At 48.1% G+C, this 26,023-nt stretch overlaps 1 protein-coding gene across 3 annotated transcripts in view; it reads right to left on the bottom strand.

Moving 5' to 3' along the window:
• Positions 1 to 26,023, bottom strand: part of TRAF3 (TNF receptor associated factor 3) — a 108,136-nt gene that overhangs the window by 11,905 nt on the left and 70,208 nt on the right. For 2 of the 3 annotated variants that reach the window (XM_074326892.1, XM_074326891.1), the window contains 7 exons: positions 18,264 to 18,525; positions 16,378 to 16,429; positions 13,666 to 13,770; positions 12,903 to 13,070; positions 6,650 to 6,730; positions 3,885 to 3,959; positions 2,185 to 2,277 (listed from right to left, as the gene is read on the bottom strand). In XM_074326892.1, coding sequence (XP_074182993.1) covers positions 2,185 to 2,277; positions 3,885 to 3,959; positions 6,650 to 6,730; positions 12,903 to 13,070; positions 13,666 to 13,770; positions 16,378 to 16,429; positions 18,264 to 18,508 — 819 coding nt within the window. In that variant the 5' untranslated portion in view covers positions 18,509 to 18,525. The remainder of the gene's footprint in view (positions 1 to 2,184; positions 2,278 to 3,884; positions 3,960 to 6,649; positions 6,731 to 12,902; positions 13,071 to 13,665; positions 13,771 to 16,377; positions 16,430 to 18,263; positions 18,526 to 26,023) is intronic. The other variant, XM_074326893.1, reaches the window with a different exon arrangement.

Genomic DNA, 26,023 nt, shown 5'->3' on the forward strand with positions numbered 1-26,023 from the left:
AAGGGCAATTCCTACAAGGCTTCCTCTCACAAGCTTCTGCATGGGCACTGGGCCCTCGGGAAGGCTCCCTCTACCCACAGATGTGTGTCCGTGTGTGGGTGCAGCTGCCATCTAGGAGTCACTGTGTGTTCATGCTGGATGAAGATGTCACCTGAGGACTGTGGTGACGTCACCGAGGTGATGAACCAAGGGCATCTCAGGACACACCCGGGAGTGGTTAAGACCTGATTCCTGACGTTGTCCCTTAAGAATAACCAGCCTAAAGACAGATTTGCTTTCTTCGCTCCAGCTGCTCAGGCAGCAGCACCTTTGGACACAATCACAGTCTGTTTTATTTTAGAACAAACACGTAACTACTAAGGAATACAAAACTCACAATGTCCCCAGGCTTTTTGCTCAGTACAATTGGACTTTCCTTCCTACAATATAATGTCTCAAATGCCCACAGATGTCTGCACGTGCCACCTCGCACTAATGCACACGGGACCTTGTGCCACTCAGTCCTGTCCCTGCCTCTTCTGAAGTTACAACCCACTCATTCCCATCTGTCCACCATGGACACAATTCTTAGGCTCTCTATTCTCACACCCCAAAAGAGAGACCATGCACACATGCCAACCTGCTTGATAAAAATTTCAATAATAGCTCCAGAAACGACAATTTTTTCTGCAACAAATCAAGCTACTTGATGAGCATAAGTATCTCACATTCATGAACACACATCATACCCTATTACACTATTTAGGGGCTTCCCTTATTTAAAATTACTTTATTTATGTGTTGATCAAAGAACCCAAGCCCTGTGCCCACAGATCCCAGCTGCCACTTGTTAGTCAGGAGGACGTCAGGCATGAGACAGTCTACCTGGCAGGTATGTTTCCGAGCAACGCAGCATAACCACACAGCAGATGGCAACAGGGACCCCTCGCCCTCCTGAGATACCTGCACCCCTGCCTGTTTCGGGGAGCACACTACATCTCCCTTTGCATTAAGCTTTTCTAAGATACACGATGTGTAAGGGTGTTTTTAAGTCCTGATTTCACAAAACGGTTTTCCTATAGATTGACCGTGATCAGTCTTTCTGGACCAACTCAAACATTTGTTTTCTGTTACAGATGAACCAAATAACCCGGGTCCCAGCTGAGTAAATCTATGAGAACTGAATCGCGTCTTTACAGAACAGGCACCAATCCCCACCAACGCGCTCACGCAGCTCAGTGCCCCCACCCCCACTGCAAGTTCTCAGTAGGCGTTTGTTGGGTATGGAGTTAAGTTTTTATTTCTGTAAATAAGCCACGATGAGAGCGCCTATAATAACTCCTCTATCAGCCTCAGAGCTTTTTGCCTTTACGCTGCGACCACGAACCAGCCCGCGGCCAGGCCTCCGGAGGGAAGAGAAGCCGGAGGAGGACCACTCCGTCTGGGAAGCAGGCCTGCTCAGTGCCCAGGTCCCACACAGTGTCAGCTCAGAAACCAACAGGGACACCAGTGACACGGATGTCTTTCCTTTCTTATCTCTTAGAAAAGACAAAGAACAGTGGGGCATTTAATGAACGCGGTAACCTTCCCGTTCGGGGGTGGGCAAACTGTTCCCGTAAAGAGCCAGAGAACTACTCTGGGCCGTGCACTCCACACAGTATCCGTCTCAATGCAAACTCAGCTGCCGTGGCGCAGAAAGCAGGCATGGGCAGCGCGGGAATGAACCAGCCTGGCTGCGTCCCAGGAAAACTTTATTTACAAAAAGATGAGTGGGGGAGGTTTGGAAATTTGATGATCCCTGTTCTAGTTCAATGCTAAGATAACCACACTGTGATTTATTTTTTCAAAAAGCACCGCAGAGTTAATAGAACAAACGAAAACGAACACCCTCATTTATAAGCACAAGATCACGCAAAGAGAATTTACTTTTTTGACAATCTCTTCTTTGATGCTGCTTCTTTTACTCCAAACCATTAATACTGTATTTCCCCCAAAATAAGACCTAACCGGAAAAAAAGCCCCAGCATGGTTTTTCAGGATGACATCCCCTGAACATAAGCCCTAATGCGTCTTTTAGAGCAAGAATTAATATAAGACCTGGTCTTATTTTTGGGGAAACATAGTAACTACAGAAAAGGTTTCCTTCTTTGAGTAATTTGAAGACATGATGAAAAAGCACCAAGAGCAGAAAATGGTATGTCATACCTTTTTCTCTAGAGAGTTGCTCCACTCTTTGAGCAGGTTGACGTGCTGTACTGCGGAGCTGGCCTCATGGGCCTTTATCTGCTGGTTTGTCCCCTGCGAGAACAAAGACGCAGCGCGTTAAGCCAATGGCATCCCAGAGCACAGGGGACAAACAGGTGACCTAAAGCCAGTACTACACAGGAAGAGGGCAGACCAGTCCAGGTAAAGTGGACAGGGGCTCTCCAAGTCTCACAAGGTCCTGCTCCGCGGCCCCCACTCTACTGCGTGTGGCTCAGGAGGCTGGCAAAAGCACAGCAGCTCAGACACTCAATTCTAGTCTCAAGTTAATGCGCTTCATTCCTCCTGCCTCTTGTTAAGTGCTTTCTTGTCTACGTTTCACACTTGTAATATAGCAAGAAATTAAATTTTGGACATCATTTTTGTTTTTATATATTTTTTCATTGAAAATATAAGTGGAAAATGTTTAGAAACCTGCAGTAACAGCTAGCTACTGTTACAGTACTCTAGTGCACGTATATAATCAGAGTAGGATTCTAAATAATTCACTAAAATATTAACTTACTAGAGAAATACGCTGGATGAGAAAATGTATTCTTCCTCACTATTCGAAGTATATTTGGAAAGTTACATACAAAACATAAACAATCTACAGAGTACATAAGATGTAGACCATCTGAGAGTCAGTAACAAGCACAGGAAATAGTACTTCACGTATTTAAGGAAATAATTGGTATGAAAATATAATTTGTTTTGATACTGGAAAATTCAGAAGCCACAGGAAGCATTTTCATGATCTCCAAAACATATACTCTGTACATAGAATATTCATATATATATGCTGATATAAGAGTTGCTATGTATCAACATATACATATACAAACACAGAATGAATGATACTACATACGACATAACAGTGGTGAGGGCTCAGTCTCCTTAAGAGACTGGAGCAAAGGGAGCTACAGTCATTCTCCTTCGTAGGCTTTTTACTTTCAAGAAAATACTGAGATGCCAGTATCTCTTTACGGATTTCATAATAATGTCCTGATAATCCATTAAAATTAAATATGAAATACTTTCACTGTAATATATACTGTCTTTTGATAGTTTTAAGAGCAAGACATACATTTAAATGAAAACTCAGTTCAAATTCACTAGCCATCTCAGACGTGTTTAAAAAAATACACAAAAAGCCAGAAACAGGTCTCTCACAGCACAGGTGTGGCAGTGATGGGGACGTCCTCTCCACAATGTTCTCGTGGAAGGTGTGGCTTGTATGTGAAATGTATTCATGGACACACACGTGTGTGACCCTCACAGCTGCGTGCTGATGCGCACACACCGCTAGAACCATGTCTGGCTTGTTTGACTTATACTCGAGTAACAGCTGAAGCTTCCATAACCCACCAAGCGTCAGTTCTGACTGTGTGTCTCTCTCTCTAGCTGGTTTCCGCTGTAGTCGTTCTCCTATAACGTGCCGACTTCCTTCTCAGCACAGGTGTCTATCTGAAGTTTCAAACCACCACCGGAAGGGAACGCGAGCCCCCGTGTCTGCTGCATGCGGCTTTCGTCACCCATGCAACAGGGTAACTCGGTTCCATGACGAAGACTAAAAGTCCAGAACTTGCATGTTACAATGTTAATATAACTTTCTCTCATGGCAGAATGTCAGTGACTGGGAAGGACAAATGTCGGATACTGACCTGAAAAACGCAGCCATAGCGCTTAAAACTACAGGTGCTGGGGGCATTGACACACTCTGACAAGTGTGCACTCAACTGCAACGGGAAAGAGACGTGAGTTGTGGCACAAACGTTTGCATGAAAATGTTCAAACATATTAAGGGCACAGATAGCATCTGGGTTGTACTATTACGAATGGTGTTTACAGCTACAGGTGTGTACATCTCATCTGCTTCCTAGACTCATGCAGTAAATATACAGTACCATCACGTGTATACACATATATACACCAATATACAGAAATACATTTACTGTAACATTTCTTAAACTTGCAGTTTCTTTAGAACAAATTGTTCAAAATGTGACATGCTGTCTGCAGTGCCAGAATTAAAAAAAGAAAGGAAGAAAACATAAACTGAAATGTACATTTAAACACTATAAACAAAAATTGCATGAAACACAAAAAATAGAAAGCATTCGGGATGCAACTGGGTCACACACCTAATATACAGTACACAAAAGTAAATATATTTCCCACGCAAGCTTACACAATGTACCGTTACACTCAATACTCAAGATAACTGGAGATGAGCTTCCTTCTTCTAAAAGACTGTTTTCCCTCTGCATGGCCAGAAGTTCACGCAGCTTCAAAGGCCTCTAAGGTCATTCTAACAACATGAATCTTAATACTGTCACCTCTAACTGATGGGAGAAAATGAGGAGGAATTGGGAGAGGACAACTCATCTCGCAAGGAAAAACCCCTTTGTGCAGCTTACATGTTGGCAAACCATCAAATAAAAACCACTTAGGACGCCCCCTCAGGAAGAAAGGGGATGAACCGCCCGCATTTGGAAGACACAGTGTTATGCTTCAGGCTGATACAATTTAAAGTTAGTTTCTTCTTTTATTGAAGAAATTCTCATCAGGAAACTCTAGGGACAGATCTTTATAGGGACAATTAGACCCTGAATTAGGAAAGCGGGTGTGTGGGCGCGGCGGCCCTGGGAACGTTTTTCCTGTGTGTCAGTGCACACGCACCCCAGAGGCTCACGGGTGTGTCATTGTGGCGGTGCAGCTGGTTCCCACAACTTCTCCTTGTTCTACCAGGACAAAGACAGGCCTTTCCCTTTAGGTCAGAATTTAGGACAGAGAGGAGGGTGGACTGCTGCGACCGCTACAGAGCAGAGCCAGTGTTGACAGGGTGGGTGGGGGGACCCACCCGACTGCTGCCAAGGCCAAGCTCTGGGAAGGTCCCTGAGCCAGGGTGGCCACGTGGCCACACCTCTCGCCACCCAGCACACCTGCTGTTCCTCTGAGCCCGGACTGGAAGCTCAGACCTGCACCTGGAGGGAAGTGCTGAAAAGGTACATTTCAGGTGACTGGCACAGAAACACGGCCGAGGCCGGGTGTGCAGTAACGTCAATTAAAAACTGTTAAAACATGTTCCTCCAGGGCCATCAACACAATCGTGGATCTAATCAGCCAACACTTCTAATGTTAAAACCGGGACACAGTGGTCTGATGTGACTTTCAGCGCCCTGCTATAAACTCAGGCTCGCACTTGTTCCTAATTCGCTTCATCGTCATTGCTCCCAGAGCCTTACAGAGCTTACAGGTGCTATGGCACAGGGATAAGAACAATTTACAGACCAGTAACACCTTTCACCAGAAACCCAAGATAAATGCAGGTTTAAAGATCTTTAAAATAAAAATACCGTAGAGGCAAAATGGCAGCAGCTTCTGTCCCTGCTTCAGACAGCCCTGAGTAAGTAAAGGTTTAGGCGAGTGTACAGACTGCACAGTGACGCACTTTAACGGAGGGCCTTTCCAGGCAGAAATTAGCTAATGTCTTTCGGGGCTGTGCCCAGAGGCACGTTCAGGCCCAGGAACCACTGTCACCAGGTGAGCCTGCCCTCGCCCGGCATAGTCAACTTCTGGGAGAACACACCTCGAGGGAGAGTGGCTCTTGGGGTCCTCTCGGCACCCTGTGTCGCTAGCCCTAGGCTCACTCAGTGGGGACATGAGGGACCGATCCTCTGCCCAATATCCAGTGGTAAAATTCCAGGCTGTTGAAAAAGGCTGAGGTGAGCAGGCTCCTTAGATCAGAGCACCCAGGACAAGAGAGAGGTCCAGTCGGGGGAGCAGGGGTCGCATGCAACCACCGAGCCTATGGGAGTCCCAGATGGCGCCCGAAACAGCAACCAGAGGGGCTCCAGGTCAGGATCTGATGTAAAAACATTAAGAATCCTCGGAATTTTTCCATCTGGATATATCCTGATCAAATGAAGTTAATGCAAAATTTACCTGCCTTAGAGAAAACGTGCCGGGGGAGGGTGTGAGATGCATGGCCTTTGAGGGAGGCCACTCAGGTAGCTCTCTGGCAGCCCCTGTGCCCACCTGCCAATCCCACACGCCATCTGTGACCAGAAGGGTTCTGGAGTATCTCTGAATTAATTTTCTTGAGATAATCTTATAGTTAATTCCTGTTTTACAGATTTAAAAAGAGCTTTTTTAGAACGTAAAAAGGGTCACTTTTGCTTGCATTGTTAAGTGATTCCATTTTCTCAATTCTTAAGTTTACCACCTTGTAGCTTTTAATGTTTGCTTCTGAAATTTCTGACTCCCAAAAATAGCATGAAGTTTTTCGTTGTTTTTCTACTATACACATCACTATCGTGATCTACGAAAACCTTCAATTTCAGCTAGTGAGGGAAAAGTGGCGTCTATGGCACGCTAGTCCTGAAGACACCGCCAACTCCTGACCAGGCCCCGGCCACGCCCTCACCTCGCTCCTCAGAAGCGTCTGGACACTGCACTTATGAGGGCAGGACACCACCACGCAGGGACACTCAGTGTCTTCGTGTTTCTGGAGGAGAAAAAGAAAGTGTTGTCAACTTTGACACATACAACTCGTCTTCCTTAAGATCCTACCCGACCCCAGGTTCCCCAAGTGGACACAAAGGAAGCTCTCTGCTCAGTTACTGCCCCCGAGTCACGACACTGACGTTACATCTGGATGAGTCCTTACATTAAAAGCTTGAGTACTGAAAAATAAGGCATCTCAGAAGATCTACTCAAATCTGACAAGTTCAGGTGACTAGTGAAAGTGGCGTCCACCGGAGATGGTATCTTAGCAGCAGCCCCCTTTTAGCAGCAGCCCTCTGTGCCGGTGCTGCCTGGACACGCGAGCTCAGGCCAGCTCGGCCCTCACTCACAGCACAGGTGGTGTGTGGGGGGCTGGGGCTCGGGCCGGTGTCCAGCCTTTGCTGGTTGGAGAGAACCAGTTTCCTTTGGCCTCTGTTTGGAGCCTGGAAATGATGCATCTCAAATACCTGAAAACAGTGTGATCTACTGAGTATTTCAGTGACTGCCCTGAGATCTTATCTAGATTATCTTCAGTGTGGAAAAAGCGGATCAATTCTGGTTTAGCCCTTCTCTGGATGGCACAAATTGAACTTCACAGGGCCTGGATGAGGGTGACTGTTCAGCTCAGTACCACGGGCACCTGTCCGCAAGCACCGTAGGGCAAGCACAGCAAACACCGGGGCCCTGGAGAGCACTCAGACATGCGACCAAGTGCCACTGGGGAGAGACGGCTGCAGGCGGAGCCACAGGTGTAGCTGCTGACAACACGGCTGAGGGAGGACAGGCTTGAGGAAGCATCGCTAAACAGAAGAAAACGTGGCAATGCATCTTCTGTGGCCCCAGGGCACTTCCGATTCTCATGTGGTTTTCAGATTCTCTCTGGATGCCCAGTTAGGCTAACTTGAATACCGGGGGAAACACTCGCTGGTGTCTCCGTCTGACAGCAGGCGTGGGAGCCCAGGTCAATGGCGGCCTATGCGAGGACGCTCCTCTCCTCTGAGGAGGCCGGCAGCTGGCACCGCACTCAGCTTTCTTGGGCGTATTTTTAAGTTCCTGTCTATCAGTGCACAGTGGGTCTGCAGCACAGGGAGGCCCACTGAGGGCCAGTCCCCGGCTGTTCAGGCCTCCTTCGAAGGAGCTCGACTGCACTGAGTCTGACCAGCAGGCCTCCCCAGACGGACACCGCTTTCCATTCTGCTTGGTACGCTCAGAATCCCAGAGTTCCCAGGTGCCAGGGTCAAGGCTTTCTGTCTCCTTCAATGAGAAACCGGGGACAAGCGACTTCACCTCTGTCCTGTCTGTCCCAGGCAGGAGTGGGCAGACCTCCCTCACAGCCTGGGAGGGATGACTCAGTCCTGCCAGCTCGTGCTCCACAGGTGCTCCACCTCCTCCCTGAACCTGCCCTTGATCCTGTTGTAACGCTCAGGTTGGGCGCGCACAGGTGCTGGGGCCAGCCAACGAGACTGCTAGGAACGCGGACAGACAGACAATCACCCTGGAGGGAGTAAGGGGCACCAGGGCTCAGGAGGGGAGCTCTGAGGGTGAAGCGAGGGGCGGGGGTTGTGATCTGGGGAGGACAGAGCTGGCAATGGTGGGAGGTGAGGCTGGGGGCAGCAGGGCCAGGCCAGTCAATCTCGCTCTACGTGTATCTCTGCAGATCTGCGCAAGGATATCTGAACAATAAACTTCTCGAAGCAGGCTTTGTTGGGTACCAAAAGTACAGGTATTTCAAATGGGATTTTGATAGATATTGCCAGACGGCCCTCCCATGACCCCACGCACCCCCCTCCTAACTGTATGTGTGCTTCTACGCCCGTCAATCCTATCAGACAGTGATGGGTGAAGAAGGCAATGGGTGCCATTTGCAATTCTTTAATAGTGGTGGTTCAGCATATGTTTTATGTTTATTATTTATATTTCCTATGAGTTGCCTTTTCATGGCTTTTGCCCTCTGTAGTGTGTTGAACAGTGACTCCCCTCCACACAATACACACACACACACACACACACACACACACTTCACATCTCACAATGTGAGACCTTATCTGGAAATAGGGGCTTGCAGATGTAGTTAGTTACGATGAGGCTACAGCAGATTAGGGCGGGACCCACATCTAATGACGGGTCCCTGTAAGAGAGGACACTCAGCAGGAAGACAGGCCCACGAACATGGAAGCAGACTGGGGCAATACAGCTGCGAGCCCATGAGCGCCACCACAGGGAGCGCCACCACGGGGAGCGCCACCACGGGGAGCGCCACCACGGGGAGCGCCACCACGGGGAGCGCCACGACAGGGAGTGAGCGCCATCCACCAGGAGCTGGGAGAGCTAAGAAACGCTCTTGTCTGAAGCCTTCTGAGGGAGCACAGCCCTGACGACACCTCAGTTTTCGATTTCTAGCCTCCAAAACTGGGAGATAATAAATTTCTGTTGTTTTAAGCCACCAACTTTGTGGTACCTCGTTCCAGCAGCCACCGGAAAACAGTATACTCATTTTAAAAACTGCTGATCTATTGCTATGTAAGAACTCTTTGTATATAAATAAAACTAGTCCTGTCTATAAAATGAAATGTTAACTTTGATACATACACAGACGAGACACACGGGAGCCATAAAGTAGAACGACAGAGTGAACACCCATCAGGGACCAGAAGTAGCTCATAACTTCCATCTACCCGTGTGCTCCCCTCCGACCTCATCTCCACTCTCCCCCAAGGAGGACCCACCGAAACCACAAACCTGAATTTTGTGTCTCTACTCCTTTTGCTTAAAAAGTTTCATGACACATATACTTGTGCCAGACAAAATACTGTTTTGTTTTGATTGCTTTTGACTTTTACTAACAGACTCCTACCCTGGGAGCCGCCTGAGACCTGCCCCAATAGCTTCAGGCTAACCACGTGCTGTGCAGGCTGCAGGCCCTCCTTTCACCACGTGTAACCACACTGCCACACAACTGTCCCTGCCGTATCACACAGTCCACTGGGTCCACCACAGCTGATGGATGTCGGACGTTTCCAGATTTGTGCCATTCTGGTTACATGTGACTGTATGTCGTGGTGTGTACGTGTGACAGTTCTTCACATGTCCAGGAGAGGAGCTGCTAATTAACTGAGCACATGAATGCGCAACCTACAAAATACTACCAACTTGTTTTCCAAGTGGCTGTACTACGCAGACTCCCAGTACAATGTGTACATTTTCCCGTAAAATGAGATCTTTGCAATTCTGACTTCTCACAAATTAACAAAATTGTTTAAAGAGACCAATAATAATTTCTAGACTAAATGTGAAAGAGATTTTTCCTGACACTTTAAATTATGCTGACCAACTTGAAAACAGCTGATACAATGTCAATACCACAGTTAAAACATAAAAAAGAAATTATCACATGAAGTGCAATGGTCCAAAATTTCAACACTTTATCAATCTGTATCTTATCAGCATTTGATGTACTGACAACACAAAACATAGGAAATGCAGGAAAGTCAGGGTGACCTGGGGTTTCATGTCTGCCTAAGTTAAGTTAGACGACTGCTCTTTCTAAAAATAAACTTAAGGCCTGAAAGGATGGGACTAAGTGTATTAGAGATCAAAGGGCAAGACTTGGGAATCAAGTCATGCCACTGATGGGCCAGGAGGACCAGGCCAAGTCATAGAATCTTCTTTGGTGTGCAAGGAAGTAAACGTGCAACTGACCTGCTAGTGTAAAGGACTGAGAATCCGGGGAGCATGCACAAGCAGTGACGTGCCTTAAATAATTATTACAGGCCTGACAGAGAATAACATACGCCTTAAGGTACATTCTGATGTCAACATCATTAAAATAGTTTGAAAAGTTTCCTTCACTAGAGCGTAATAAGCTTTATAAGGAACATTTATTTGCAAAGCTCAGGGCCCAAACTTCCTGATTATCATTTTGTGTCTCTCTGCCTCTTCCGCAGCTGACAAACTGAAGACCCAGATCAAATCAAATGCCACCTGTGCGCCAAAGATCTCTGTGACCACACTGGGCTAAGTGAGCTGGCCCTTCCTCATGGTGCTTCTTTCCCCCACAGCTACAGCGCTTCCCACATACAATGGCTCCCTCACCAGGTAGTGAGATGAGGGGAGAGACTGTACTTCACGTCTTGTGCGTCCCCAGCAACTAGCTCAGTGGCTGGTGCCCGACAGGCACTCAACGCAAGTCTCGTGGATCCATATGCTGTGCTGTTATTGAAAACTGGTCTCTTCACAGCCTCGTCTGGAGTTCAGAGCCAATTACTTATATGTAGACACGCTCTACAAGTCTTTCTTAAGTGAAAATTAATTCCTGGATTCTATTCTGCAAATAAAGGCAACTGATTTTTGCAAGAAGCAAAGTGTAACTTTGACAGCAACATACTAACGTTAAGGTCTGAAGGAATTATTCAACTATGACAAACGCTACTGCTCTTCCTCAGAGGGAAGCACAGTTCTTCAAAGTTCTTAATAACTGAACACATCTAGAATCATTCAGGAGAAAGATTTCGCAACGGAAGAAGTCACAGGCATAGGAAATCATATAAAGTAAGGTAAGCATGGAGATGATAAGGAGTCTATCGAATTTCATACTGAAAAGTAAAAAACCTCTCCTAGATTTAGTCAGTAAGTGCTCTAGGATATGGAATTCGGCCCTCAAGCCCTGGCTGCACTTCCCGAGTCCCCTCCCATCCGGTGACCCCACCAGTCGTCATCCTGCCACGTCCAGAGGGCAACTCCCAGGCCTTGTGTGCAGCGTCTTGGCACAGCTGCCCCAGCCGGCCCTCCAGCTCCCTGCCCTGGGACACCCCTCTCCCCTCCCCACATCGGCCCCTCTGCTGGAGGGCCCTTCTTAGCAATCTGTCAGCATTCGTGCGCCCAGGCCTCTGTTCTCTGACTGGCTCTCCTTTCCACTCGCTCCAGTCCATGGCTGCGAGGACCACCTACTGACACCTATGTGCAGCCCAAACCACCCGCTCTCCCCCGGCCTGTTGCCCTCCATGGAGCCCCACCTCGGGAGGACACTCCGGCTCACTCAGCTGTGCTAGTTACAGACACCGCGTGCCATCCTTAACTCACACTCCACACTCGAGCCACCAGCTAATCCCACAGCTTTTACCTTCGAAATGTACCCGTATCCCTCCCTCTCCCTGTCTAGGCCAACACTGTGCCTCGCCTCCACGCCCCCGAACCCTGTCTACCAGTGACACCTGCCAGAGCAGCGCCCCAGGAACTCTGACATCACCCCGACCCTCGAGTCTGCCTGTCACCCCCTGTGCATCCAGCCTGTGTTCCACGCATGGAACACACTGGCCTCTCACGGCTCCTAAAACCCACCTGCCAAGTTAGTTCTATCTCAGTCTGAATGTTCAGTCGCTGTTCCCTCCGCGTCGGTGGCTCACCGCCTCAGAGGCCGCCTCATCACGCCCTGCCCTGATGCTTACTCTTCATGGTACAAATCACTGGCCCACATTATGTCCGCCTATTATCATCTTTTCCACTGGAAGGTGACCTTCACCATTAAACCCTCCGATCCCAGCACACAGGAGGTACTCAGTAAATATTTGTTCAACAAATGGACACATTTTTGAGGATTACCAAACCATTGATTTTTTTTTCAATTACAGTTGACACTCAATATTATTTAATATTATACCATTGATTGTTTTTAAAGTTTGTCCTCTACCCTCAACATCTCTCTCTTTAATTTATAGATAAGTGATCTGATTCTAACATGCGTACAATATCGAACTGCGCCAAAATAATTGAGGTATGGAAAAAATGTTACATTCTCATCTCTCCCTGACAGACAGACAGCTGCACTTTAACACTGCAGGATAAACTAATACTCTGTTGTGGTGATGGTAATCACAGAGCTGTAAAAAAATGAACTCATCCAATGACATTTTGATGCCATTCCCCGGTACAAGGGACAAACACTACCTTTTTTTGAATAATTTGTCTTCGTTTTTTTGGCACCCATCAAGGCAATGGAAAATGCTAACTACATAAACCAAAATGGGTAAAACATATAAAGCTTAACTCTTTAACAGTCAAATGAAAATTGCTATTTATTCCTGTCTTTTCTCTTTGTTCCTGTTAGAAGAGTCATTTAAAAGGACAAACAACACCTGGATTGAGCAGAAGGCAGGTGACACAAGACAATACTGCACCTGCAACGTGATCATTGGAACTTGACTTTTGCAGTGACTGCATGTGGCCTCGCGGTATTTACAGGCCTTCTCCACGTGATCACGCAGGTCTTTTCTCAAGACTCTTTCTTTGCAGTCAGCACGAACACACGGCAGTTCTTCAAACTGGCAATCATTCTTCAAGTGCACCTGTAAGACCAACAATTCAAAGTTCTTCATCGGCAAAACAATTCAATCTGAAATACCAGATTTTAGCCTCTACACAATTAAAATCCTACAGAAATGTTTCTATCTGCAGCTATACGACCAGTTTTTCACAGAGAAGAGTGACAGATGTATCGAGAGACACTGAATTTCACTCTATTTAGTGTTTACTCAAACTATAGTGCTTTTGAAGAATTAAACGCAACTTTTCTTCCTGGATAAATTAATGGTTATCTGCTAAGAATTTTATTTTATTCTAATTCAAATATCCTTTCAGGATAAAATGATACTAATCAAAGAAATATAGGCAGTTACGTGCAATTTCAGGGTGAAAAAAAGAAAAGGTTTCAGTGGGCCTTCCAAAATTAAAATTCACATCAGATTTCTTTCTATTCGGAATAGGCTGGGGGTGTTTAAAAACCATTTGACAATTCCGCTAATGATGTCATAAAAACAACATTTCATGCCCAAGTGGCTGCGATGGCTTTCAAATTTGGTTGTGTTTTGCAGGATTAATGTAAGCACGGTCTTCAGGTGCCACATTGTACAGACCAGTGACTCATGTCACTGCAGCACTTACCAGCAAGTGTCCCAGTGTCAACTGGTCGGCACAGCCTCGACTTTCATTCCTACAATATATCTGAAGAGCCAGAATCTCTCTCTTGCAGCAATTGTCCTTAAACACCTGTGACAGAAAGACAGTCATTTTTGAGGCTTAGTATTTCTTAATCTCCACATGCTGCGACTTTGGACAAAAGTCATGAGAGCCTCTTTTAAGTGGACCTCAGCAAACACTAAGGGCCATCTTAGCTTCTAATTTCTGTAAGTAGAATAAAGGAGCTGCCCACTAAGAGACACAATGTAAATAACAACTGCAACTACTGTCTCCTATTAGATAAGCCCAAACAAAACAAGTTCTACTGAATGATTAGAGGCCACTTCAGAGCATCCAGACGTCTCAGATTCACACTGACACAGTCTCAAGGTGGGGCACCTGGGGACCAAGTGCACACTGAGACCCTGGCCTTCCGGGAGCCAGCACAGCACAGGTGGCCAAGGGAGAATACCTCCTACCAAGAGACAAAGGCAGAACCGGCTACAGCTCGATGCCTTTTCAGATCGCTTGCTAGAGAAACTACTGTAAAAGACTGTATCTTGCAGACAGCTTGTAAAACATTTATTTTCATTCCTTCTCCTAAGGTTATGTCACTCACAATTCACTTTTCACCAAAAAGGAGGCATCAGCCGGCTGGTTTGGTTTTTTTAAAACTCTTTTAAATTTATATTACAAAGACTGAAGTTAGTCCAATAATGAAAATGTTTTCCTGTGAAAATGAAAACCTTCCTTTAATTTTGTTTTCCCTTTAGGAAACAATGACGCGCACTCCTTCTAACAACACAATCTACACTGTCCTCGTCCTCAGGCATTTCTAAGAAACTCCCATGTGTAAATATGTAACAGGGGAAACACAGGCAGGGATCTCAACATGCCTTTCTCAACTTCACTGGCAAAGAAATAACGTCAACAGCTGTTAAGAGTCAAAAATAAACTAATCTGGAGTCAAACTTAATCCTTTATAAAATGACTTTTTGAAAAAGGTCATAATTTAAGATACTAAAGTCAACAAAACAGGTATTTTTAACCAGTAAGAAATAATCTTCCTTTTTTCTCATTAACTTTCTTAACTCATTTGAGTTTAACTTTACAGATAGAAAACACAGATTGAAAACATCAGAATAATAAAAACACAGAACTTTAGAGCGGAAAAAGAGCAGTTTACTGCAACTGTCCCACACACAGAGGAGGACCCTGAGGTCCCACAGCAGCACCCATCGCCAGTGACCTATTGAGGTGAGGGGTGGATCTCAGTCTCCCAGGGCTCAACTTTCCCAGGAGGACCCACGACTTTAGTAAGTCTCACTGATGATTCTTCAATAAAACTAGTAATTTTACCTTCAGCTACCGTGTTTCCCCGAAAATAAGACCTAGCCGGACCATCAGCTCTAATGCATCTTTTGGAGCAAAAAAAAAAAACCTGGCATTACATTATATTATATACGACCCAGTCTTATTTTACTATAATTAATATTAATTCTTGCTCCAAAAGACGCCTTACAGCTGACGGTCCGGCTAGGTCTTATCTTCGGGGAAACACTGTATCCACGCCATTGAGAAACAGGGATAGTAATTCTGAAGACTGAAACAGGGACACTGAAAAATCACCTTGTTTCAGTGTCAGTTGTTCCGACCTTCTCTCGCAATCACATTGGTTAGATACACATTATTGAGTTAGCAGGTCAGTTAGCATGTTAAGATACCCCGTAGAGCTGAATGACTTGTTTTTCTTAAAAACAAAACAATCTCTTCCCTGTTACTAACCCAAGTCTTCAGCAGCAGGTAAAGACTCAGAAAGGAAAAGTCTGTTGCCATTTGGCCAATCCCGTCTAACTGTCCAGAGCAGGTCCACCCGACACCCTTGCCCTGGCCGGCCAGGGGCACCTCGTCCCCAGCAACCCTCCAATCCCTGCACTCGCCTGGCTGCCCTGACAACGGGCCCAACCTGCAGTGTGTCAGACAGGAAAACCCCAGAGCAAGAATTTTACTGTACAGTTTAATGATCTACAGTTAAAAAACTGTTAGGTTCATTAATCAAAATATCAGAATTACACATTTTTATTGATATTTTAAGTACTTTAAGAACGAGTCATTTCAGACTAAAAGTGTGCCGGCAGGTCTGGCAGCGTGTGGATGACCACAGAGACACCATGAGAAGGGGTCGGGGCCCCAGTTGGGGAGCTGGTGGGCGACCTGGGTGGCCCCCCGTGCTCTGCAGTGATACCCACGAGCTTTCACTGTACACACAATCACACGGGGGAGGAAAGGGGCTGAAATCTACACGTGTCCAATGACTGAGACGCTGCGTGGGGGACAGGGTGAGGGCAAACCCAAAGGAAGCCCTCAGACGAGCACGTGTTTGTAAGTCCGGGACAGAGGCCCGAGCACCCGTCTGCACTGTGCGTGCACTGGCCCCTTTACTCCTGGGGGGGGGGGACACCTGTGACAGGTGAGGAGAGACTCAGAGGGTGAAGCTCCGCGTTGAGCTCCCACAGCTGGGCAGCCACCGAGCAGGCCTGCCCTGTCTGTCCACGTGCTTAGGTGACACGGTCCCATGACCCGACCCTGCTGTACCAACTGTCACACTCTGAGACAACAACGGAGCGCTGGAGCCCTGGAGGCAAACTGCCCAGCTGAAAACATTGCACAAAACAATTTATTAAACACCCAGAATACCTTATCTTTGATGATGCTTTCTTGACACGCAGTACATTTGGGGCTTGAGGAGCTGAGGGGAAACACACGACACGTTAGAGCGGACGGCCCTGGACACGCTGATCCCCTGCCGGCCGAGCAGCTGCGGGAGCTCCGGGCGGCAATCAGAGCTTGCTTCAGGGTGCCAGGGAGTTTGGTTTAAATACGAAGAAAAGGGCAAAAGCATTTCTAACAGTCGTTTTCCGTAAGGAAGTCTGTAAGTAGAACAGCTAGATCAGTCCCATTTGGAAAGCCCCTTTCAATTAAAAGTGAAATTTTATTTCAGAAACCAAAACTAGCTGTCTGCGGCGCACTCTGCAGTGCAAGCAGCCAGCTCTTTAGGACCTGCTGCTTTCTCCGCAGCTCTTTTTCTTCACGGTGTTGAAAGGCCAGTGCAATCCCACAGACCTACACAGCACGGGAATTTAAAGGAGCCACCCATCTCCTCTGCCATTCTTGTCCCTATACTCAGGACATGAGCCACGGCTCCCAAGCTGCCTTTTTTGGACTTCTCACCCCATCCTGGGCCTGGAAACCACCTCCTAGAGATTAAAAATAAAACCTAAGCATGAGCCCTGCCTACTGCCACAGCCCTGCCTCGGGGCTCCAGGAGGACCAGCGGAGGCTTCAAGGAGGAGGCAGCAGGGCTGGGGCCGCAGGCTCCACAGGCCTGGAAAGGCAGGTGGGAGACCTGAGGGGTGACGGCACGAAAGGGATGCAGTTTATAAGAAAAGCTGCTTCGTTCAGACTACACTAATACGGAGCTTGTGCGGAACTGTTTCAATCGTGTGAATCTGCCCGTCCTTAGAGCCAGGGCTGAGCAGCATCTGGGTGGGCTCCCCTGACACCTGCAAAGCAGGGAGCAGGCGGAGAGCCAGGAGCAGAAAAGGGGCGGAAGCACAGGGGGACCAGTCCCTGGGTGCGCCCCCCAGCCCGCAGGCCAGAGATCCGGTGCCCGAGTCACGGCCACCACCAAGCTCGACGTAAAGAATTACTTTCCTCACAAGCAGGGAAGCTGAGTTCACTGTCTGGGGTCAGTGCTCAGGAAGGAGCACAGCTGGGAGCACCCGGAGGAGGGCGGTGGGGAGGGAGGCCGGTGGCCGCGCTCAGCGGAGTCCCGAGGGGGCGGCAGCCTTCTCAGGCCCATGTGCCCTGATGGGGCCCGAGTCTGAGCGCGTCCTGCCGTAACCCCCGTGCCCAGCACCACTCCCAGAAAATACCTGCAGGGTGAACGAAGCAGTTTTCTTGGCCAGTGTTACTTCTGCCCTAAGACTCCGGCCTGCCGTGCTAACCGCCTGTGATTCTAGAACGGCATCAGTACTCAGCTGTCCAGGGCTCCCAGGGGCTCGGCGCGTGTTCCACTCACACGTGCAGGGTCAGCTCACTCAGGCTGGGGACGTGTCCGGCCCCTCCTGCTGACGCTGCCCCCTCTGCCCTGCACACCAGAGCACTCCGCTATCTGCCGATGGGTGTCTCCACGGAACTGTGGGCTCCTTGATAACACTTAGCAACACGGATGAGGGCGGGGGCGCGGTGGGGGGGGCGGGAACTGGAGTGGCCAGCGCTATCAGGAAGGCGGCGGGAGCAGGAGACTTTACAGGAGATGCTTGTGGGAGAAGACAGGAGTCTGCGGATGGGGCTGGGGGGGTCTAGGCCACAGGTCAGGGGCCCCTTAAACTCAGGTACGTGTCCTACTGGGTTTCCCTAAATGATTCCCACGCTGGCCTCTGAGAATTTACTGGGTTTCCTCAGAGCTCTGAACTCTCTAGAGCTTGTATGTTAGAGAAATGAGTGAAGAAGTGGGTGGAAGAGCGAGGCTGGAGAAGCCGACACGCACAGTGAACGCAGACCGGGTGGCCGACGCCTACCTCAGCACGGCCGCCATGCAGGTCTCACAGAAGCGGTGCCCACACTCGGTCTGCTTGGGGTTGCACAGCGCCAGGCGGCACTTCTCGCACTTGTACTTGTCCTCCACGGTCTTCACGAACCTTTCTTTGTAACCTCCTTGTTCAGGGACGAAAACTGAAGTCCCGGCGCTACGGTCAGGGTGCAGCTTCAGTGGTGGGTTGGTCTGCAGTGAGCTGGAAGGGTCCATCTTTTTACTTGACTCCATTTTAAGAAAGAGAATTTCTGTTGGGAAAAAAGAACAGAAAATAAGTAGAGGGCTATCACGTTATCCGGAACGAGGAAATAACAAACACAGCATTGGAAAAGCAAAAGTGCCTGAGAGCTGCGTCTCTTTGCAGTTTTAAGGAACATCCTGACTTCAGCATGTGATGGGACCAGGACACCAAATGTACCCCTTCTCTCTACTTCACCCAGACACTACTGTTCACACTGCTATTCGAAAAACTTCCTAAAAGGTGCACATTGTATTTGCAAGGTCCTTTAACACACAGATGCTACTTCATTTGCCGTGACTCCAACTTCTAGGCCTCATTCTGATGTTTGGCCCAAGCAAAAGCCATTCTCCACCAATTTTATTTCCTTGTTGTCTCACTGCCGATGACTGTCTCGAGGACGTGAGTTGGGGCGGCTTGTCACACTGGGATGGCATCTCATTCTGACAGCAGCACCTACTGTCTGATGGTGTGCGAACTCCTGGCCCTACTCTTCACTGTGTCACCCCACAAGAGTGCGCCCACAGTGCCCCAGGCTGGGTGACAGATGGGCGCTTGCCGTCCGCCTGCCCCCATCTCATTTCAAGTCCTTGCACTGTACACCCACTGTGGATGTACGGGCACTCCCGTGCTCGGGGACAGAGGGACTGGATGGGCGTCCTGTGCCATCTGGACAGGCTCTCCCACCGCACATGGTGACAAGTGTGCAGATGGCTGGTACCCACATGCAGGTTCCCATCAAGGGACAAAGTGTGCAGCTCCTGACATGAACCGCAAAGACCCCAGCCTGGGTGTGTGGCGCACCTCTGGTGACCTACACAGGAAGTGTCTTCCAAACTACACTGTGGCCTTCCTCGGTCCATCGATTCCTGCTCTTACAAGAAGAGCCCAACGCTTTCCACTCACGAGGTCCTGAGGACCCTCCCCTCACCCCTCTTCTCCGGTCAGCATGGCCGTGCACAATGCGTCTGCTGTTCCCGGTGGGCCGTGGTCCTCACGCTGCACTCAGTCCTTTCTGAGGCTGAAAGAATGAATGTTTCATGCCCAGGGATGTTTGGGCGTGAATGCCAGCAGCTCATCTGACAGATAAATTAACTGGTGCTCAAGCCACACTTGGGTTAGTTTTAACAAAATAGAACATTACTGTGGCAGTGTGGGAGCCTCCAGTGAAATCTGTCAATTTGTGAAACCAAAAGGGTTTTCAAAATGACCTCAAAAGGCCAGCAGCCCTGTGCTCACAGACATGGTGGTCAAAATCCTGCTCATTAAGACGCGAAGTAGGAAGGTACCCCCACGATTGCTGCCTGTCAGGAAAGCGGGGACCAGGAGCCAACCTGCTGTCCTCTCCCGCTCTCCACGTGGGGCACTTTTTCCGCAGGTGCTCGAGGGGCCCAGCTCCTGGAATGCACGTCCCCACCTTCTCAAGGACGTCCACCCTAGCCAGCCCCATGTACGCAACCCCCTGGGCCCTGTGTGCGCTTTCCCCACGGCACTCCTGCCTTCCAGGACGGCGTGATTCGTGTTTACTGTCTCTTTCTTCAGTAGAATGTAAGCGCCTGATGACATGGATTTTGATCTGTTTTGTTGACTGACAAACCCCAGGTACCTAGAATAGTGCCTGATGTGTAGAAGGTACTCAATACACATTCGCTGAGTTAACAGAGAGAATGAAATGTCCAGAACACGCAAATCCAGCGATAGAAAGCCGCTCCAAGGTTGCCAGGGGCTGGGGGAGGCGAGTGTCACTAATGGACCTGGGGTTTCTTGCTGGGGTGATCAAGAGGTTCCGGAACTGGATAATGGGGATGACGGCACAGCTCTGCAATTACTCTAAAAACCACTGGACTATCCACTTTAAAGGGGTGAATTTCACGGTACGTGAATTATATCTCAACTTAAAATCTAAACAAAGAATACTATAAAGTAACTGTTCCAAATGGTTCTATTTGGGTTTGGTTACCTTGTGATATATACAGTCACATACTTTAAAATGTAAGACTCTAAAACTGAAACTGCACATGCCTGATACTGTGGACCTGCCTGATGCAAGAGGGCGTGATGAGATTTTCATTTATATTATAACAGTACATGTTCTCCAAGAAAACAACAAACTAAGACATGGGTGTAAAGGGAAAAGAATCAGGTTCCAGAGGCTGATGCTCCAGCCTGGTGTTCTGTGCAAGGGCACACATGTCCCAAAATGGCAAATCCCACATGAGAAAATATATTTTTTTTCTTGCACACAAACTGCACCGCACATGCAAACTAACCTATATCTTTCTTTTGTCACCAATGACTTATCCTGCACACTTCTCCGTAGCAGCATGCAAGGACCCCGTATAATTCTGAGGGGCCACACAGTACCCCAGTGCATGCCTTCCCACATTTATGTGACCAGTTCTCCTCAGGGGACGTTAGGCCAGTCTGGATGTTTTGCTGCCATGGACAATTGGGACAACATTCCTGAACATGTATTTCTGTCCACTTAGGCAAGCACAGAGCCACAGACCTGTGGGGTCGTAGATATTATCCCCATCGCCAAACTGCCTTCCAAAAGGTTACTGTACACTGTACACTTCTTCCGATGGTTAGTAAACTAAGAATTACTGTAGAGGACAACAGCCTGTTTCATCAAACACTGATGCTTCCCACTTTACTTCAGCCCTGGCAGTTTTTTCTCCGAGAGTCTGCTGGCCACATTGCGGTGGAAACATCAGGGTTCTCCCATGGTCGCCACTTCCCGTGGACGTCACCGCCTGTGGGCTGGGCAGCAGATGCAGCCCGGGAACACTCGAGGGCACACCCATCATCCTTCTCCACGTGTGGGAGAACCTTCTTCAGGTGGGTGACTCGGCAAAGGTTTGCCAAACCAACTATTTTATTTCAACAAGTGCACTGGGCACCTACAGCATAAGCAGCTCTGTGCGTCACACATCAAGGGACAGAGGAGGGACGGAGATTGTTCCCGCCCTTAGATAGCTCTGAGGGAGCTGGGAGGGAGATGGAAACAAGCAGCAGACATGCAAACCACCACCGGGAAGCTGCGAAGGGCTGTGCGTCCCCAAAGGAGGAAGATGTCACCTGTTTGAGGGAGATCAAGGCTTCCTGACTGACTGTGGCATAATTCCAATCCTCAGAGGACGAGGGGAGCGGCAGACAGCACTGTTAGGTGGCTGCGGAGGGGGGTCTGGCAGTGGGGGTTCTGGGCGGGGGCGGGCAGGCGGGCGCCTGGCACTGACCGCTCTGTGTGGGCACAGCACTCCCACTCCGAGCCTCTCCTGTCCTTGTCACGTGGAAGGCATGCGATCCCTCGTTCTCAAGCTCTGTCAGGCGTCCCCAGGCTGTCGCTACGACCCCCTGCTAACTGCAGCACTGCGCACAGAAGCTACGTCCTCCTGCCAGCAGGACGGGAAGCTGACAATCGCCTGTTTCCTCATCTTAGACGGCTCGGCCTGTCTTCAAAATGCTCCGCTCAGCAATTAAGCAAGACAAAGAAATAAGAGGCATCCAGATTGGAAAGGAAGAAGTAAAACTATTTCTATTTTCAGAAGATAGAATCTTGCATATAAAACATATTAAGGAATCAACTGAAAACTAGTTGAATAAACTTGTTCAGCCAAGTTGCAGCCTACAAGATCAATATATCAAAGTCAACCGTATTTCTATACACTAGCAACAGACAATCTAAAAATGAAATTAAGAAAACAGTCCATTTATAACAACATCAAAAAGAATACAGCGTCTAGGAATAAATGTAACCAAATGAAGGCAAGATGTGTGTGCCAGAAATCGTACAACATTGTGAAAGACATTACAGAGCCGAGCAAATGGAAAGACAGCCCTGTTTGTGGCCTGAAAGACTTGACATTGCTAAGAGGTTAACACTCCCCGAGCTGGGCTACAGGCTCGTCCCAACCCCTAGGAAAATCCCAGCCTTCTTTTTTCCGCACCCCCCGAAATCAGCTGACCCTAAAATTCATTGAGAAATGCAAGGGACCCAGAATGGACACAACAATCTTGAAAAATAACAAAGTTAGAGGACTCCCACATCGTGATTTCCAAACTTAGCACAAATCAGCAAGGACAATGGTACTGGCACGAGGACAGACACAGACGCACAGATCAGTGAAACAACGGAGAGCCAGAAATAACCCCCTGCATTTATGGTCAGCTGGTTTCTGACATAGGTTCCAAGGCCATTCTGTGGGGAAGGCACAGTGGGCTCACTACTGTTCCAGAACAAGGCAGGCTCCACTCCTGCGCGTTCCCATCACAGCTGTGTAAGGCTACGCTGGAGGTCACTTCACGACAGCTGCTTAGGCACCTGCCTCCTGCCCTCCCAGGTGATGAACTCTGCAAGGCTCTGGTTCCGAAAGCACTGCTTCAGGGAGGACAGGCAGGTGGCTGCTAAGACCTCCCTCGCTGGTATCCTTCCTTGCCTTTCAGAAAATGTATTAGGTGACACATACAAAAGATCATGTGTAATTTACATGCAAGGTAAGACTATAACAACAAAAAAATGACCTCCGGAACACACCACCCACTTAACAGTTGAAATTTCCCTCTGTGCTCCTTTCTCAGACATCTGCCTGCCTCTCTCCAAAAGCATAATGCAGCCTGAACTTTGTATTTAGAATTCTCTTGCTATCCTATATATTTTTCTTCTTTTGCCTGTTTTTAACTGCATAAAAATGACATCATACCATATGTAGTCCCGGTCACCCGTTATAAATATCCATCTCTTTGTTGCGTGCCGTTGATATAGTTCATTCATTTTCACTGCTGTATAATATTCTGTGATGTACTTACCACTGTCTCATCACTTCCCAGTTTCTGCTCTTCTGAATGACCTGCTGTGACCATCCTTGAGCTAAGAATGCTTTTTAGATTTTAAGGGGTTAAACAGACACACAAATGAAACAAAAGCAACTAGGTGACAAGGCCACATGTGGTGCACAAAGCCCAGCATGTTACCACCGTGCGCTTCACAGAGAGGCTGCCGACTCGACCTCCAGAGCACGGAGCGGCTGCTGGTGTGCAGGTGGCACGCGTGGCCCCTGGGCCAAACTGCTCCCCAAAGCAGGCCCGCATCAAGTCCTGCGAGCCACGTGCTCCCTGGCCCTGGGTAACGCCAGAAGCACACGGGCTCTCTCTTCCGTACTCTGATAATTACACAGGTGTAGCGTGTTCCCATAAGCTCATGGGTCACTGGGCTTCCTTCCGTGATACGTCTCCTTGCCATCTTTAACTGGGCTACTGTCTTCTACCACGTTGGTGTGTGGGGTATTCATGTGTTCTGACTGCTCCTTCTTTACTGGGCGTATGTGTATGTCTTCGCCCCAGTTTGTGGCCTGACTTTATATGTCTTTTAATGAAGAGAAGTTCTTAATAGTAATATAGTCAAATTATCCATGTCTTGGCCTTTTAAAAATATTCCAATTAGCTTATGGGTGACACTGATGAGAAAGGAACAACCAGTACCTATGGAACCAAACCAGAAAGCAGTTCTAATTCTACCACAGAGCCATTTGCAGAAGAAGGATATTCTGCTCAAATAAAACTAGCAAATGAGCCACGATGTCAAACAGTCAAAGTGCTCAAGGAAAATATTCTTCCTAAACAAAAGCTTACGGAGATGAACCCCAGCGAGCAGGGCCCCGCAGGCAGGCCCGTGACCTTCGTAGCTGTGAGATGGCCTGTGGGCCTCAGTGGCCCACGGAGAAGCAGGGGCTAGACAGCTGGCAGGTGTCGGGCCGGTGGGTGATGAGCCACTCAGGTTTACGGACAATCCCAATCTGCACCCACCATCAACTGTCACCACGGGAAGTCAGCTCTCCTTTGAAGTGTAAGAACCACCTAGTCAACCCCTAAAACAATGAGGCAAGAGGAACAATGTCTTTAAGTCTTCAAATAAGACCTCTACCTACCTATTGTGTCCTGAGGACTCAGGAAAATAACCACTGGAGGCAGCATTTTCACAATCAAACTAGACAGACAATAGTGAGCACTCCCCAAGTTAAACACTAAGGTGGTGTATCACCTTAAGACCACACGCACAGTCACGTGAAGGAGGAACCACTGAGGTGAATGTGCTTCGGTTTCCCTGGGGCCCCACCGCTGTAACAGGGAGGGCAAAAACCTCAGGATCACCAAGGGAAACAACATTTCTGTCTGTAGGACCCAGTTTTCAATAGCAACAAGGAAGGGCAAGGTTTTCACTGGAATGCCCTCCAACCAACAGGCACACAACAAATATTACCAATAATAATTTACTGTATTTTCATAATTTACCTTTGTAAGCTATCTTGAAATCTTTCTGAAATCAGGTGGGGTGAATGTAATTACGGAAACTCAAAATGGGTCACCATGTTAGGAACAGACTAGTGACTGATGTCAGTAAAAATGGCTGAGTAAGGAACTCCAAAAGTCCATCCTTCAATAAAGCAAGAAAAAAACTGGCAAAACCTGTCAGAAACAATGTTTTTGGAATGTGGGAAACTAACCTAAAGCTTGCAGCAATCAGAGGAACACTCAAGTACGATAAATTCTCTAATCCTGGTAGAAACCATGAGCTCAGTGGCATGGACGTGGTCCCATCCCCCGAGAGGTAGCACCTGGAAGAAAGCCTGCAATCCGGCACATGTACTTGGTTGGGGGGAGTGTGGGGAGCAGAGAAGGCCTCATTACAAAGAACTCTTTTCGGTGGTTTGTTTTGACCTATCTGGGTGCTCCTTACAAGGTAAGCTCAAAGGGCCTGCCTGTACCTCACTCACCAAACTCCGAATTCTCCCAGTGCTGAGGTGGCTGCTGGAGCGGGGTTGCTGAAAACACTCCCAGGCAAATGTATTAGTCACTGCAGCCTGGGGCACTCAATCAGACTTGAGGCAAACAGACTAACCAGAAGGTTGACAGGAAAAGCTGGGAAACAAGGGCTTTGAAAAGTTCCAATGCATTCCTGGGAATCTAGAAGAGCCCACAAATGCCCAGGGCCTGTGTACACTCAGGAAAGACCTGAGAAGGCCCAAAGCTCTCGCCTCTGGCTGACCTTTAGGCTCTGCATAAGCAGCAAGTGAAGGCTGAGGCAGAGCTGTCAGCTGCCTGGCTGAGTGGAAGGCATACCAACACTCACACAGACCCCAGCTGAAAGACTGGGAGAAGACTTTGATTCCAGGCCCCTAAGGAAATCTCTGTCCAATCACTAGCTGACCACTATGCGAATGGAAAGGACTTCAGCGACCACACAAAATAACGCATATAAACTTTACAAAATTAGCTCAAAAAGGTCATTACACAAACAACTGTAACAAGTAGCAACAACAAATCCTGAAGAGGGGAGAGAGTCTCTTTTCCAGACTGGCCACATTATAATATTAAAAAACGTTCCATTTTCAAAAATAATTCTAAGGCATGCAAAGAAACAAGGAAGTATAGGAAAAAGCGCAAGTAATAGAAAACATCCAGAAGAAAACCTAGGCATTTGACTTATAAAGACTTTAAATCAGCTATTA

Source organism: Rhinolophus sinicus, linkage group LG03, assembly GCF_036562045.2.
Source record: "Rhinolophus sinicus isolate RSC01 linkage group LG03, ASM3656204v1, whole genome shotgun sequence".
Taxonomy (NCBI): domain Eukaryota; kingdom Metazoa; phylum Chordata; class Mammalia; order Chiroptera; family Rhinolophidae; genus Rhinolophus; species Rhinolophus sinicus.